At 40.9% G+C, this 16,192-nt stretch overlaps 1 protein-coding gene across 1 annotated transcript in view; it reads right to left on the bottom strand.

Moving 5' to 3' along the window:
• Positions 1-16,192, bottom strand: part of KCNH1 (potassium voltage-gated channel subfamily H member 1) — a 705,904-nt gene that overhangs the window by 572,058 nt on the left and 117,654 nt on the right. Inside the window, exon 5 of the mRNA XM_007952936.2 lies at positions 5,292-5,410. Coding sequence (XP_007951127.1) covers positions 5,292-5,410 — 119 coding nt within the window. The remainder of the gene's footprint in view (positions 1-5,291; positions 5,411-16,192) is intronic.

Raw genomic sequence — 16,192 nt, 5'->3', positions numbered from 1 at the left:
CATCAGGAAGACTCATTAACAACCTGTGTTATGCAGATGACACAACTTTGCTCACTGAAAGTGAGGATGACTTGAAACACTTACTGATGAAGATAGAAGACTACAGTCTGCAGTATGGATTACACCTCAATATAAAGAAAACAAAAATTCTCACAATGGGACCAATAAGCAGCATCATGATAAACGGAGAAAAGATTGAAGTTGTCAAAGACTTCATATTACTTGGTTCTACAATCAATGCCAATGGCAGCAGCTGTCAAGATATCAGACATCATATAGCATTGGGCAAATCTGCTCCAAAGGATCTCTTTCAAGTGCTGAAGAGCAAAGATGTCTCCTTGAAGGCTAAGGTCCGCTTGACACAAACCATGGTATTTTCAATTGCCTCATGTGCGTATGAGAGCTGGACGATGAAAAAGGAAGACCAAAGAAAGGTTGATGTTTTTGAATTTTGGTATTGGCAAAGAATGCTGAAAGTGCCAAAGAACTAACAGATCTGCCCTGGAAGAAGTGCAGCTGGAATGCTCCTCAGAAGCAAGAATGGCCAGACTTCATCTCACCTACATTGGTCATGTTGTCAGAAGGAACAATTCCCTGGAGAAGGATATCATGCTTGGCAAAGTGGAGGGACAAGGAAAAAGGGAAGGCCCTCAACAAGATGGATTGACACAGTGGCTATAACAATGGGCTCAGCTGTAGCAAGGATAGTGAGGCTGGCACAGGACCGGGCATTGTTTCATTCTGCTGTAAATGAGGTTGCTATGAGTCAGAGATGACTCAATGGCAACTAAAAACAACAACAACGAGGATGGTTTGACATAAGAAAAACAATCAATGTCATCCTCATAAATAAAACAAGGGAAAAGAACCACATGATCCTATCAATTGATGCAGAAAAAGGATTTGATAAAATCCAACACCTATTCTTGATCAAAACTCTCAGCAAAATAGGAATGGAAGGGACATTCCTCAACATAATAAAGGGCATCTATGCAAAACCAACAGCCAACATTATTCTCAATGAAGATAGACTGAAACCATTCCTCTTGCAAACAGGAACCAGACAAGGATGCCCTCTATTGTCACTTCTATTAAACATTGTATTGGAAGTCCTAGCCAGCGCATAAGTCAAGAAAGGGAAATCAAAGGCATCCAAATTGGTAAAGAAGTCAGACTATCCCTATTTGCTGATGATATGATCCTATACCTAGAAAACCCAAGAGACTCAGTCAAAAAACTACTGGAATTAATTGAGAGATTTAGCATCCTGTCAGGATACAAGATCAACATCCAAAAATCAAATGGATTCCTCTACACCAGCAAAGAGATTGCTGAAAAGGAAATAAGAAAATCAATACCATTTACAATAGCTACCAAAAAATTAAATACTTGGGAATAAATCTTACCAGGGACACAAAAGACCTGTACAAAGAAAACTACAAAACACTATGCCAAGAAACTGTAAGAGATCTACAGAAATGGAAGAACTTCCCATGCTCGTAGATAGGAAGATTGAACATTGTGAAAATGTCACTTCTACCCAAAGTGGTACATCCAATGCAATTCCAATCCAGATCCCATTAACATACTTTAAAGACATGGAAAAATCAATCACTAATTTTATATGGAAAGGAGAGAGACCTCAGATAAGCAAAGCTCTATTGAAGAAGAAAAACAAAGTAGGAGGTCTCATACTCCCAGATCTCAAAACCTACTATACAGCCACATTAGTCAAAACTGCTTGGTATTGGTAGAACGACACCCACATAGACCAATGGAATAGAATGGAGAACCCAGAAATAGATCCACCAACCTCTGGTCAGCTGATCTCTGACAAAGGGTCAAAATCCATTAAATGAGGAAGAGACTGTTTAACAAATGGTGCTGGCAAAACTGGAGATCCATTTGCAGAAAAATTAAACAAGATTTGTGCCTCACACCATACACAAAAGCTCAACTCCAGATGGATCAAAGACTTAAATGTGATACCTAAAACTATAAAGTTCCTTAAGGAAAAACTGGGGGCAAATTTAGGGATGCTAATACATGGCATAAGTAGATTATCAAGCATAACCCAAAATGCATGAACAGCAGAAGATAAACTAGATGAATGGGACCTTCTAAAAATTAAATTTTTATGTGCTTCCAAAGACTTCTCCAGAAGAGTAAAAAGAGAACCTACACATCGGGAAAAATATTTGGCAACAACATATCTGACAAGGGACTTCTCTCTAAAATTTATAGAAAACTCCAACGCCTGAACAACAAAAAAACAAATGATCCAATGAAAAAATGGGCAGAAGACATGAATAGACACTTCACCAAGGAGGATATTCAGGTGGCCAACAAACACACAATCATTAGCCATTGTTGTTGTTTGTTGTTATATGCCGTCGAGTGGAGCCCGACTCATAGTGACCCCTCCTTGGGTTGCCAAGGCAGTATCACTACGGAAGTAGATTGCCCAACCTTTCTTTCAAGGAGTGGCTGGTGGGTTTGAACCACCAGCCTTCTGGTTAGCAGTCAAGCGCCTTAGGCACTATGCTACCAGAGAAGATGCAAATCAAAACAACAATGACATACCATCTTGCGCCAGCACTAGTAGCAAATTTCAACAAGACAGAAAATTACAAATTTTAGCAAGGACATGGAGAGATTGGGACTCTTACATCCTACTGGTAGGACTGTAAAATGATAACAACCACTATGGAAAGTAGTATGGAGATTCCTTAAAAAGTTGGAATTAGGAATACCATTTGATCCAGCCATTCCATGACTAGGTATACATCCAAAAGAAGTGAGACCCAGGACAAGAACAGATATATGCACACCCATGTTCATCGCAGCACTATTTACAATATCCAAAAGATGGAAAGAACCTAGGTGTCCATCAACTGAGGAATGGATAACCAAACTATGGTACATACACACAATGGAATACTATGCAACCCTAAAAAAATAATGTAGAATCAGCAAACACCGTATAACATGAATGAACCTGAAGGACATTATGCTGAGTGAAACAAGTCAGTCACAGAAGGACAAATATTGTATTAGTCCATTATTGTAAAAAGTCAAAGAAAGGTTTCTATATGGAAGGAAATTTTGTTAGTTACCAAGAGTGGACAGGGAGGAGAGGGAACACTGTTAGATAGATAGAGACAAATAGTGATTTGATGAAGAGAAGGGCAATGTCCTAAATGTGAGTGATCAACATGGTGGCACTGAGGAAGAGGAAGACATGGAGAGGTGCATGGGAGGTACAGACAACAAAGATGAACCCTTTTGCACAGATAGTACTGCATTCAGTAATGGTAAACGTTGATATATGGGTGGTTAGATGGGTGGACAGGCTGGACTATTAGGTTGTCTATGTAGTGGGGAGTGTGCCAATAACCATGTATAGGGTTGACAGACAATGTTTCTACAAGTGTATTGGTAAAGGGACAAGGTTGTAGTCACTTCTTGGCCACTGCCAGCTACCCAGAAGGAGTGAGTAGTTAGATCTGTGGGCTCAGAACCATGGTCACAGGGGACATCAAGCTCAATTGGCATCACATACTACACAAAAACATTGTTCCACATCCTACTTTGGTGAGTAACAACTGGAATCTTAAAAGCTTGCATGTGGCCATCTAGATGCAACAATGGGTCTCTCCTCATCCAGAGAAAAGAAGAATGAAAACCAAAGACGCATGGAAACAATTTGTCCAAGTGACTGGTACATCATGTGATCCTCAGCCTATACAACTATGAGACCAGAAGAACTAGGTGGTGCCCAGCTACCACTGACAACCACTCAGAGGGGAATCTATGTAGGAGATCCAGGATAGAGTGGGAAAAACAATGTGGAACAAAACTCAAAATCATTTAAAAAAAAGGGAGGGTGGGAGAGGAGCAGGTTTACTGGTTTGATAGAGCCTGATGGAACCCCTGAGACTATAGCCCGCAGGTGTTCTTCAGGTCTGGAATTGAACCCACTCCTGTGGCTCCCAGCCAAACAAAAGACTGGCACATGAGCTGAGCATTTTCATTAGGTACATACAGTCCTTGGAAAGAACAATCATGGGAGAATAGAAAGGCTGTATATGCACAGGGAGACAGGTTAGGGGGCAGGAGTGCATGGGAGGGAAGGAGACAGGAAAGAGATAACTATGGGAAGGAAGTGGGAAGGGATCTGTTGCATTGTAGGAAATTGTAGTCAATGTCATGAGATAAAGTATATATGAGCTACTGTATGGAAAATGAATTTGCTCTGTAAACTTTTACCCATATCACAATAAAAAGTTAAAAAAAAAAAAAAAGTTTGGTGGTTAAATCCCACCCAGCAGCTCCACAAGAGAAAGATTTGCAATCTGCTTCTATAAAGATTACAGCCAAGAGAACCCTATGGGGCATTTCTACTGTATCACATGGAATCACTATGTATCAGAATCAACTTGACAACAACATCAAAAGTTATGAACAAGAACAGTAATTTTATTTTAAGTATACGTGTCAGCGTGGAAAGATGTCCTTTATTATATTAAGTGAAGAAAAGGCAACACAACCACACTAAATGTACAAATTGATTACTAGATGCATCCCAACTTCATAAGCATAATGTGTGATAAAATGTACTTCTTAAGCTTAAGGAAAGAGGATATACACAAGTAAAAGAGTTAAGGAATACACACAAAAATTGTAATGATGCTATCTAGTTAGTGGAGTTGTAGGAGGTTTTTATTTTCTTCTTTTTGTTTCCTATATCTTCTTTTCCTAAAATAGTAGCTGTTACTTAAATAACAAAATCATTTTTTGCTTATAAGTAAAAACTCCCTCATGTAGGGGGATTCATTGCTTAGGGGACACTGAGCTTCTGTTAAAGGGAAATTTGGAAATGGAGAATGGTGATAGTTGACCAACACATAAACAAAATTAATGTCATTAAATTTTACATGTGAAGATGGTTGAAATGATTAATGTTTTGTTATATATATATCACAATTGAAATAAAATACCTCCATGCAGATAGCATTTCAAGCTCCTTCCCTTCTCCCTCAAAAAAGTGAACTGACACCTGCAATCTCATGCAAATTGAGACAGAGCTATCTCCAGCCCCCTTTAATATATGGAAAAGTACAAAGCTCAAAGGAGGCAGGTCACTCACCCAAAGTCAAACATCTTGATGTGTAGCCCAGCCAAGAGTCTGGTGGTCCTGAAGCTCCCCTCCAAGCCAGCACACTAGCCTTTTTCTCAGCCCATGTACCCACAGAAGTGCAGTTCCAGACAAGCTAACCCCTTGCCCTTACCTCTGCCAGGCGGGAGTGCTTGTGGACGTTCTCGCCTTTCTGCACGCTGGGGGCCAGCTGCTGCAGGACACCCCTGCTGCTCGTCAGTGCTCTGGTCAGCCGAGCAAACTTCCCCCAACCTAGAGCCCATGGAAAAGAAGACAGACAGGATCAACCACATCCTATAGGAGCACGAACATCTGCATCATGAGTGCCACTATCAGAAGCAGACACCCCATTGTCCTCCTGGGTGTCCATGATTCACTCTGCATTCCCCACCATAGAGACCCTCAGCACACTCAACTCTGTGCAGTCATTTATTTTCCCATGCTTTTCCCATTACTCTAATCAGAGCTCTGTGAAGTATCTAGGGGAGGTTTTAGTACCATTTTACAAATAGGGACCACTATCCACCTGTCAGTTTGTCATACCATGGTGGTTTGCCTGTTGCTGTGATGCTGGAAGGTATGCCACTGGTATTTCAAATACCAGCAGAGTCACCACAATGGACTGGTTTCAGCAGAGCTTCCAAACCAAAACAGACTAGGAAGAAGGGCCTAGCAAACTACTTCTGAAAATGAGCCAGAGAAAACCTTATGAATCACAACAGAACATTGTTTAACTCACTTGCTTTTGTTTTAGACATGTCACCAGGATAGATTAATCACTGGAGGAGGACACCATGTTTGGGAAAGTGGAGGACTAACAAGGGCAAGGAAGATCCTCAATGAGATGAATTAGCATGGTACCTATGATGGACCCAAACACGCCAGGGATCAGAAAATGATGCATGACCAGACAATGTTTTGTTCTGTTTTACTTACGGTCGTCATAAGTCAGAGTCAACTTCATGGCAGCTATCTATTTAACTAACAAATAGGGAAAGTGAGACACAGAGAGTCTAGACAACTAGAAAATCTAGAACTGAGATCTCTTCATTCTGGCCCAAGGCTTTCTGTCACACAACACTACTTGCTGACTTGCTGACTCACCTCAAGCTGTTCCTAATCCCCACACTCTGATTTTGCAGAGACCTAGTTGGTTCTGGGTTTCCTATAGACAAAATTAGTCAAATGATCACTGCATGCATTGTGTTCTCCAAGGCCAGGGGAATGAAAAATGAATTCAAACTCTGGGTAGATGGAGAGAAAGCATAGACAGATTTTAGGTTTCTCTTGGCTGGGTTGGTTGGTTCATGCCAGGTCCTCTTTAACAAGAAACTCGAAAAGGATGAGACTAAACTTACAGTAAAGAAATCCTGATACAAGTGCCACCTCTGCCTCCAGTTTATTCATGATTACCACCATGTTGGTTAAGTTGCAAGGGTTTCACCTATCTCATCAGTAACATGGGAATTAAAATGCTCTACCTGCCTCTAAAGGCAGTGGCCTAAAACAGGTTTTCTTGAGGCCTACTTGCCCTCACTGGACTAGTTCGTCCAGGAAGAATAAAACACTGGCCTTTTTCCAATCTGCTCATGTCACACTTCAGAATCCAAGAAACAAGAGTTTTTAAAGATTCCCCAAAGACAAAAATGCATTCTGATATCCAACAACCCAGCTACATCAAAGTCATGACAATGGCAGTTGTCCCATGAGACCTCTGAAAGCCTGCCAGCATTTTCAAGAACAAGCTTTGCGCTCCAAAAACCTGGATTCTAGCCATATAGCAAATAAGAAGAACATGCAGCTATTTATACACGACAACGAAAAGCATGACTGGACAATTTTATTTTTTGTCAATTAGAGTTTAGAAGTATTCAGTACCTGGCACCAGAAATTTCGTCTGCCAATTTTTACTCTGGAGCACCTTCCCAAAAGAGACTTAGAATTCAGAGGACAATAGGGTGAGCAGATGACTGGCCTTTTGCACAACCTTCAAAAATTCTGATCTGGGTAAATTTGTGTGAACACAACCAGAACAGCAAATCAGTTTGTTTTTTTCTTTTTTTCAGTCACATTCCAGAAGTTCTGGGCTTTAAAAAAGCTAATGGTGCTTTCATTCCTCCTAAGGCCATAAAGCAGAGAAATGAGACTGCTGGGGTTGGCTTGAAAAGAGCCTCATGGTGATCAGGCTGTTGGAGTCCCATTAATTTTAATGGGAATGGAGAGCACAGACACTTTGAGGGTCCTCTAGATCTCCCCTGACCATGCGATTTATGAATGTGCTTTCTGGAATTCACTTGTAGGAACCATGGACTAGAAGTTTTTTAAGTCTCTTTCAGAATCAGCCTCTCTTTCATCTCAAAAGAAAGCTGAGGTTGAATCTGCAAAGCTTTTCAAGAACAGAAAGTAAGTTTTTCAATCAGGTGTGCATGAGCTCTGCATACCCACCACCCAGCATCACCTCCCTCCCGTACTCTGGGAGCAATGATGCGGGAAGTAGCAGGTCATACATCCCAGGTCTTGTCTGGCAGAGAGCACAGGGCCTTGGTTCATGAGCAGATATAACATAAATGGATGAAAAAGAAGGCCCCTGAACCTCTGGATGTTTCCTGGGGCTCAGCTTAGCCTCTCACCATTTTTTATCTCTACCCCTGATTCTTTTTCACAGTGTGGCTGTTAAAGAGCTGGCTCTCAGCTGGCTGAGTAGAGGGCAGAGGATGGTGAGTATGTGGTATGTGGGCAATTGATAGATAGTGTGAAGTCCCCTCATCACATCTCTGCTCAGAATGGGTAGGCTCTGTTTGTTCTGCAGGAAGGAACTAAGTCTTCTCCCAAGTTCTCTCCATCATGTTTTCCTTTCTGGACCATAAAAAATCCAGTTGCCATCAAGTCAATCCCAACTCATGGCAACAGAGTAGAACTGTACTCTATAGGGTTTCAGTGGATTTTTCTGTAGTAGGTCACCAGGCTTTCCTTTCAAGGCATCTCTGGATGGACTCAAACCACCAACTTTTTGGTTAGCAGCCAAGCACTTAACAACCATTTGCACCACCTAGGAACTCCTGTGTTTTATAATAGGAATCATGAGCCTAACTAAATAAATGAATTCATTCATTCATTCATTCATTCATTCATTTCTCCATTCTATAAACATAACTACTATATACCAGGCACAGTGCTAGCAATTAGAGATTCTGAGATGAGTAAGACACAGTCCCTTGCCCCCAAGGAAACTCTAATAGAGAGGACTGAAAAATACATTAAGAAATCATAATAGTGTTTCATGACAGAGACACATATTGGATGCTATTGACAAGACTGTCTAGAAAAAGCATGTGGAATCCAGGGTGAAGAGTCAGGGAAGGCTTCCCAAAGGAGGTAACATTTGAGCAAATTTTTGAAAGATGAATAAGAGTTAGCTGAATCCATGAAGGAAAGGAAAAGCATTCACACAGAAGGAAGAGTACCTACAAAGGCAGAAAATCATAAAACATGTCACTGAAAAGCACAAAGTTCTAAATAGCTGGATGAATGTGCATGGTTTGCAGGAGAAATGAGGGGGACTCAGACAGTGACCAGAGGTGATGCTAAAGAGGTTGTAAAGGGCCACATCAGTAAAAACTTAGGAAGTGAGTTAAGAAATGTTAACTTTATCCTAAAGCCCAAGGAGTCCACTGAAGGAGTTTATTTAGGGGGAAAGGGGAATATATAAGGTGATTTCATTTTAGATGAACAGAACAGCAGTATAGACAGCAGAGTGAAAACAAAGTTAACAAAAGAAACTGAGATGAGTTAGGAGGTTGTCGCAGAACCCGAGGCTGGACAATGATGTGGCCTGGGCCAGGAGGTGCAGGGAGACAACAGAGCAGCTACTGAAGTAGATAGAATCAATGGGATTTGATGAATAATAGTTGTAGAGGGAGAGAAGAGGCAATCCAGGTGGCCCGTAGATTCCTGGCTTGGGTGACTGGAGTGACATCCATTCAGTGAGATTAAAATCATAGGAAGAAAAGCAAATGGACTGGGTGGGAAATAATATGTACAGTTTGGACCTATGATGCCCCATAGAGCAAAACTGTTTCCTTGTTAGTTGCCACTGAGTTAATTCTGACTCATTGTGATCCTATGTGTTACAGAGTAGAATTGCCCCTGCACAGTTTTCTGAACTATAATCTTAGAGGCAGCAGATCATCAGGTCTTCTGCGGAGCCATTGGGTGAGTTCAAGCCATCAAACTTTAAGTTAGCAGTCGGGCACAAACCATTTACATGACCAAGAGAAATATTCCAAGAGAAAGTGGATCTCCTGTTCTCCAAAAGGCCAGCTGGAAAGGGATGACTCCGTGAGAACCTAGCTCAAGATGACTTCACTTTGGGAAAACAAGGCAGTCGGTGCACCCTCCTCCTTCAAAGAAGCCTTCCCCTAGTACTGCACTAGTCCCAGTAGAACTGCCCACTCCCTGCTTTGTACCCCACTATTCCTCAGGCAGGAGCCCTGATGGCACAGTGGTTAAGTGCTCAGCTGCTGACCAAAAGGTTTGTGATTTGAACCTATGATCCACTCCATGGGAGAAAGATGTGACAGTCTGCCTTCATAATGATTTACAGGCTTGGGAAACATATGATGCAATTCTATGCTGTCCATAAAGTTACTATGGTTTTTGGTTATGCCTCAGGCAGATTTCTGCAAGGTTATGACTATGCTTTTCGGTTCTTATTTGTTCACCTGTCTATCCACCCCCCAAGTAGGCAACTAATGAGCAGGAGTTCTACCTCAGACATTTCCTCATGTTCAGTACCTAACATAAGACTAAATATCCAACAAATACCCAATAAGTGTGTATTGAATAAATGTAGGTGAAGAATAATTTTTTTTTTTTCCTCTCATTGCTCTACTTCTGTCTGGGCTTCCAAAAGTTATAAACTCTCAAATGATAAGCAGCCCATTTCATGAACTCTGACTGTTAAGTTTTAGGAGGTATTTCTGTGCCTACCTTTCCAATTATAGTTCAACACTGAACTTTGCTCAAATGCAGAAACTCTCATCCTAGAGCTTTGGAAGACCTGTCACAAACTTCATCAGAAAAGTGAGCATAGACAAGGCTCTGCATGCCATATTGTTGTTGTTAAGTGCCATCGAGTCATCTTCGACTCATAGTGACCCTATGCACAGCAGAACAAAACACCACCCAGTCCCGCACCAGCTCCACAATCCTGGCTATACTTCAGCCCATCACAGCAGCCACTGTGTCAATCCATCTCATTGAGAGCCTTCCCCTCTTTCGTCAACTCTCCACCTTACCAAGCATGACATCCTTCTCCAGGGAATGGTCCCTTCTTACAACATGACCAAAGTAGGTGAGATGAAGTCTGGCCATTCTTGCTTCCAAGGAGCATTCTGGCTGCACTTCCTCCAGGATAGATTTGTTAGTTCTTTTAGCAGTCCATGGTACTTTCAGCATTCTTTGCCAACACCACAACTCAAAAGCATCAACTCTTCTTCGGTCTTCCTTATTCATTGTACAGCTCTCACACGCATATAAGGTGATTGAAAATATCATGGCCTGTACCAGGTGCACCTTAGTCCTCAAGAAGACAACTTTGCTCTTCAGCACTTGAAAGAGATCCTTTGCAGCCAATTTGCCCACTGCTATATGTCATCTTGGGCAATCTACTTCTGTAGTGATACTGCCTCAGAAACCCAAGAAGGGGTCACTCTGAGTCGGGTCCGACTCAATGGCACATAAAAACAACAACAACATATGTCATCTGATGTCCTGACTGCTGCTTCCATTGGCATTGATTAAAGAAACAAGCAATGTGAAATATTTGACAACTTCAATCTTCTCTCCATTTACTGTGATGCTGCTTATTGGTCCCACTATGAGAATTTTTGTTTTCTTTATATTGAGATGTAATCCATACTGCAGACTGTAGTCTTCAATCTTCATCAGTAAGTGCTTCAAGTCATCCTCACTTTCAACAAGTAAAGTTGTGTCATCAGCATATCACAGGTTGCTAATGATTCTTCCTACAATCCTGATGCCACATTCTTCTTCATACAGTCCAGCTTCTCAGATTTTGCTCAGCATATAGATTGAATAAGTATGGGGAAAGGATACAACCCTGGCACACTTCTTTCTTGAATTTAAACCATGTAGTGTCCCCTTGTTCTGTTTGAATGACAACTTCTTGGTCTATGTACAGATTCCTCATGAGTACAATTAAGTGTTCTGGAATTCCCATTCTTCTCAATGTTACCCATAATCAGTTATGATCACACAATCAAATGCCTTTGCATAATCAATAAAACACAAGTAAACATCTTTCTGGTATTCTTTGCTTTGAACCAAAATTCATCTGACATCAGCAATGATATCCCTTGTTCCATGTCCTCTTCTGAATCCAGCTTGCATTTCTGGAAGTTCTCTGTCAATATACTGCTGCAAGCATTTTTTAATTATCTTCAGTAATATTTTACTTGCATGCAATATTAATGATATTGTTCAATAATTTCCACATTCTGTGGGATCACCTTTCTTTGGAATGGGTACAAATATGGATCTCTTCCAATCAGTTGGCCAGGTAGCTGTCTTCCAAATCTCTTGGCATAGTCAAGTGAATGTCTCCAATGGGGCATCCATTTGTTGAAACATCTCAGTGGGTATTCTGTCAATTCCTGGAGCTTTGTTCTTCACCAACTGCTTCAGTACCATTGGTTCTTGGTCATATGCCACCTCCTTAAATGGATGGAGATTGACCAGTTCTTTTTGGTACAGTGACTGTGTATTCCTTCCATCTTCTTTTGATACTTCATGCATCATTCAATATTTTCCCATAGAATCTTTCAATATTGCAACTTGAGGCTTAAATTTTTTCCTCAGTTCTTTCAGATTGAGAAATGCCAAGCGTGTTCTTCCCTTTTGGTTTTCTAACTCCAGGTCTTTGCACATTTCATTATAGTAATTGGCTTTCTCTGCTTGAGCTGCTCTTTGAAATCTTCTGTTCACCTCTTTTATCTTGTCATTTCTTCCATTTGCATTAGCTAATCTCTGCTCAAGGGCAAGTTTCAGAGTCTCTTCTAATATCCATTTTGGTCTTTTCTTCCTTTCTCATCTTTTTAATGACCTCTTGCTTTCTTCATGAATGATATTTTTGATGTCTGGGCACCATGGGAAGATGTAAAGCATAACATCATAAGGAAAAATGAGAAGGGTAGGCAGGAGGAGAAGGGGAAGGAGGGGAACACAGTAGAGAGCTACAATGTGCAATCTAGCAATCAGCTAATAACTGTTTACTGCCCCCCCATAGGCAGATTTAAAGTATGGCAGGTATGGCATGTGCCCTGGACATCACTTGAATGGGAGCACCATTGACCAGTTTCTATTGACCCAGTATGGCCCAATGTCCTTCCTCAAGTACGGTAGACATCCAGAGGTTTAGCAGAGTTGGGAAGGGGGCAAAAGGGAGCACTTTCTCCTAGGCACAAGTCCAAGAGGGTGCTAGATGAGGTACATTCCAAGGCATCTGACTGAGGTAATCTTACAAGAGAGAGGAAGGTGTTTCTATTTATCAGTATCAATGTCTATTCATCTTGAAACTGGAGGGGTGCACAGCTTAGAGATTGCCCCTGGGCACTCAAATTAGAGGGGAGAAGCAACTTATACATTGTGTTAGGCACTCTATACCCTCACTTTGCCCCTGTTTTTTTCTCTCCATTCTAAGTGAAGACAGGAAGTTCTGGCAGTGTAGTGCCTAAGGTATGTGACTACTAACCAGAAGACTGGCATTTCAAACCTACCAGCCACTCCTCAGAAGGAAGATTGGGCAATCTACTTCCATATAGATACCACATGGAAAACCCAAACACAGCCCTATATTATCTCTAGGCCAGAAGAGACGGTTCCAGGATGAGTTTGAATTCCAGTTGCTCTGATGCAAAGTCTAGCGATATCAGATAAAGACAGATCTACAAGCCTCTGCCCTAAGAACTAAGTAGAAGTTACAGTAGTTTCTTATATGATATCCTCCCCAAGGTAGGAGCCTGTGAGACAAGTCTTGTTGTGACATGTAGATTCACAGGTTCTCTTGGAGAAGTTGGAGCCATAGCCCAATACCCAGCAAAGAACCTTAGACACAGGGGACAAGGATGGAGAGTCAGGGGACCCCTACCTAAGTGTCCTCAAATCTTCCTTCCAAGATCTTTTCCCTGACAATATACAAATAACCAAGTATCTGGAATGGCTTCTTCAATCAGTAGTTACTAAATCATTGTCTTTCCATCATACTAAAGCATAGAGATAAAATGTTAATTCTTGGGAGAGCAAAGGAGGGACTGTGGCTTGTATCCACTACTCTGTCTCTTCCTCAAGAGTATATCATAAATATTCCAAGTGAAGACACATGGAGAAGAGTTGTCAGTTAAAACAACTTGCCAGAGCCCTCACTCTTGAGTAGTCTCTTTGGCCCTGAAAAATCTCCTCTAGTGTTTTGCATGCCTTTTGTGGTCTGCATTTGACTAAGATTAACTCTGAACTTAGAAGGAAATATGCAGACCTTTAAACATCAATTTGCTCCATCAATACTAGATTATTTGGTTAGGTAACAGAAAAAATGAGAGATATGACTCATCTTTGGTGAACAATTTAGAGAAAGACTCAGAGCCTTGCTGTCTAATTCTTCTCTACCCACTTGTCCAAGGCTCTTGGCTCAGAAGGGAGAATGTGACAGAGAAAAATACCCTGCAGCCCATTCTCAATTATCCATAATAACAAAAGCAAGGGATAAGGGACAAATGACACCCCTAGAACATCACAGATTCTTGTTTTAGCCAAGAATTCCCACCTACTCTCTCACCCAACCTTTAAATAAATACACATGTGCACACACATAAGAGCTGTTGTTGTTGTTGTTGTTAGGTGCCATTGAGTAGGCTCTGACTCAGTGACCTTATGTGTAACTTCTGTTAAACATATGCTACAATGTGGCTGGATTGTCCAGTCCTGCACCATCCTCACAATCATTGTTATGTTTAAGGCCATAGTTGCCAAATAGCAAATCTAGCTCAACTTTCATTCCCTGCTTCACACCATCTGTGGGTACTATTGGTTAGATAGTAAGGGAATTAGTCAAAAGATGGACAGCAAAAAGAAGGTAAGGAAAAGTCAGTGGCCTGGATAATTCTCAAAAATGATTATGAGAACTAATGTATTAAATGAATGAGGGAGTTCAGGGAGCTTTCCCAGGGCTCCTCACCTGTGCCTGGAGCTCTGAGAGGAAAAAGGAGTTACTCTGTGCCAGATGCTAAAATAGTCTATCACTTATCTCTTTGTGGGTTGTGTGTGGAAAAATATCAGGAACACACTGGCTTTTTTCATTACTACTAGGATGCGTCCCACCCAGTGCTAACTCCAAAGTTAGGCAATGCATGATCAGAGAAAAAATTAAAGACAATGTGAACATACTTGATTAAAAGACTAATCTGATTGTAGGAAAACATTCTATACTCTCATGTCAAAGAGCAATTATGCAGGCATTTCCTGAGGTCTTGGACTATCCAAGGGATCCTGGTGGCACAGTGGTTAAGTACTCAGCTGTTAACCAAAGTTGGGCAGTTTGAACCCAGCAGTTACTCCATAGTAGAAAGATGTGGCGGTCCACTTCTGTAAAGATTACAACCTTGGATACCCTATGGGGTAGTCATACTCTACTCTATAAGGTTGCTATGAATTGTAATTGACTTGACACCATTCCAATCCATCTCAAAAGTAAATTCTAAGCACACCTCAGTCAGCAAGCCTCTTAAGACTCTTAATGCTAACTGAGGTGTGTACTGACCACTCTACTGGGTGTCCTGAAAATGAAAAACTGAGAGTACAGCCAGTAAGAAATGTCAAGTCAGGAGAATAATCCAGCCACACTGAAGCATATTTTCCATCTAGACTTGTTCCTTGCAGGCAGAACTTCATTTACAGTCTTGCAACTAGCAAGGCATGGACAATTATCAAGTTTTCCCACCATAAACAGACTAATACAAAATTTGACCTTGTCCTAGGCAGACCACCAAATCAATATAGGCCAGGGTATGGTGATATGACAAGTGGGAGGTTCTGAACATATCCACCACAGCATTTGAAAAAGATAGGCTAATAAAGCCATGTGTTTAGAAGACATTAAGTATGATCCACTAGCAACATTCCTATATTGAAGGCTAAAGTTTTATATACAGCTCACTAAGGTCTCCTTACCCCACCTTCACCAAAACTCTTGCCAGCAAGGAAATGCATCACTGAGGCACATTAAATGAAGTAGAGCATTTTATTCCTACAAAATAAACCTAAGTGAGTCTCACTATATCATGCTTATTTATCTCTTCTTTCAGTTTTCATAAGAATCAAGTGCTGACCCATAATGGCAGGTAAGAAGCACTCTCTGTTCATTACGGGGCAATCTACTTCCATAGTGATACTGCCTCAGAAACCCAAGGAGGGGTCGCTATAAGTCAGATCCGACTCGGTGGCACATAACAAAAACAACACTAAACAATACCTGCATGGCACCTAAAAATGTTATAGGAGTAGTGTAAAGAAAACATTCCAAGTCAACCTAATCACACATTTTAAATGTTTAGGAGAAAATTTGCAAAAATAAATGTCAAAATGTTTGATTGCCTTTAAAGTAGTATTTATGAGTTTGTTGGGTTATGCAGATGGCATAATAATAGGAGACTTCATACAAATGAAGGACAGAATAACCAGAAAGAAACTCAACAAAGATACAGAAGATATAAACAGCACAATCAACAAACTTGACCTTATAGATATATACAGAACACTCCACCAACCACAGCATAATATATATTCTCCTCCAACACACATGGATAAATCTCCAGAATAGATCATATGACAGGGTACAAGGCAAGCCTCAGTGAATTTAAAAACACTGAAATAGTACAAAGTATTTTCTCAGATCATGACACTCTAAAATTAGAAATCAATAACAAGAGTAACAAGAAAAAAAAATCAAATACATGGAAACTG

This window comes from Orycteropus afer, unplaced genomic scaffold (assembly GCF_000298275.1).
Source record: "Orycteropus afer afer isolate SDZICR_OR568_19922 unplaced genomic scaffold, OryAfe1.0 scaffold00013, whole genome shotgun sequence".
NCBI classification, from domain to species: Eukaryota; Metazoa; Chordata; class Mammalia; order Tubulidentata; family Orycteropodidae; genus Orycteropus; species Orycteropus afer.
Note: the sequence above shows the minus strand (reverse complement) of the source record. Positions and strands in the feature narration are given on the sequence as shown.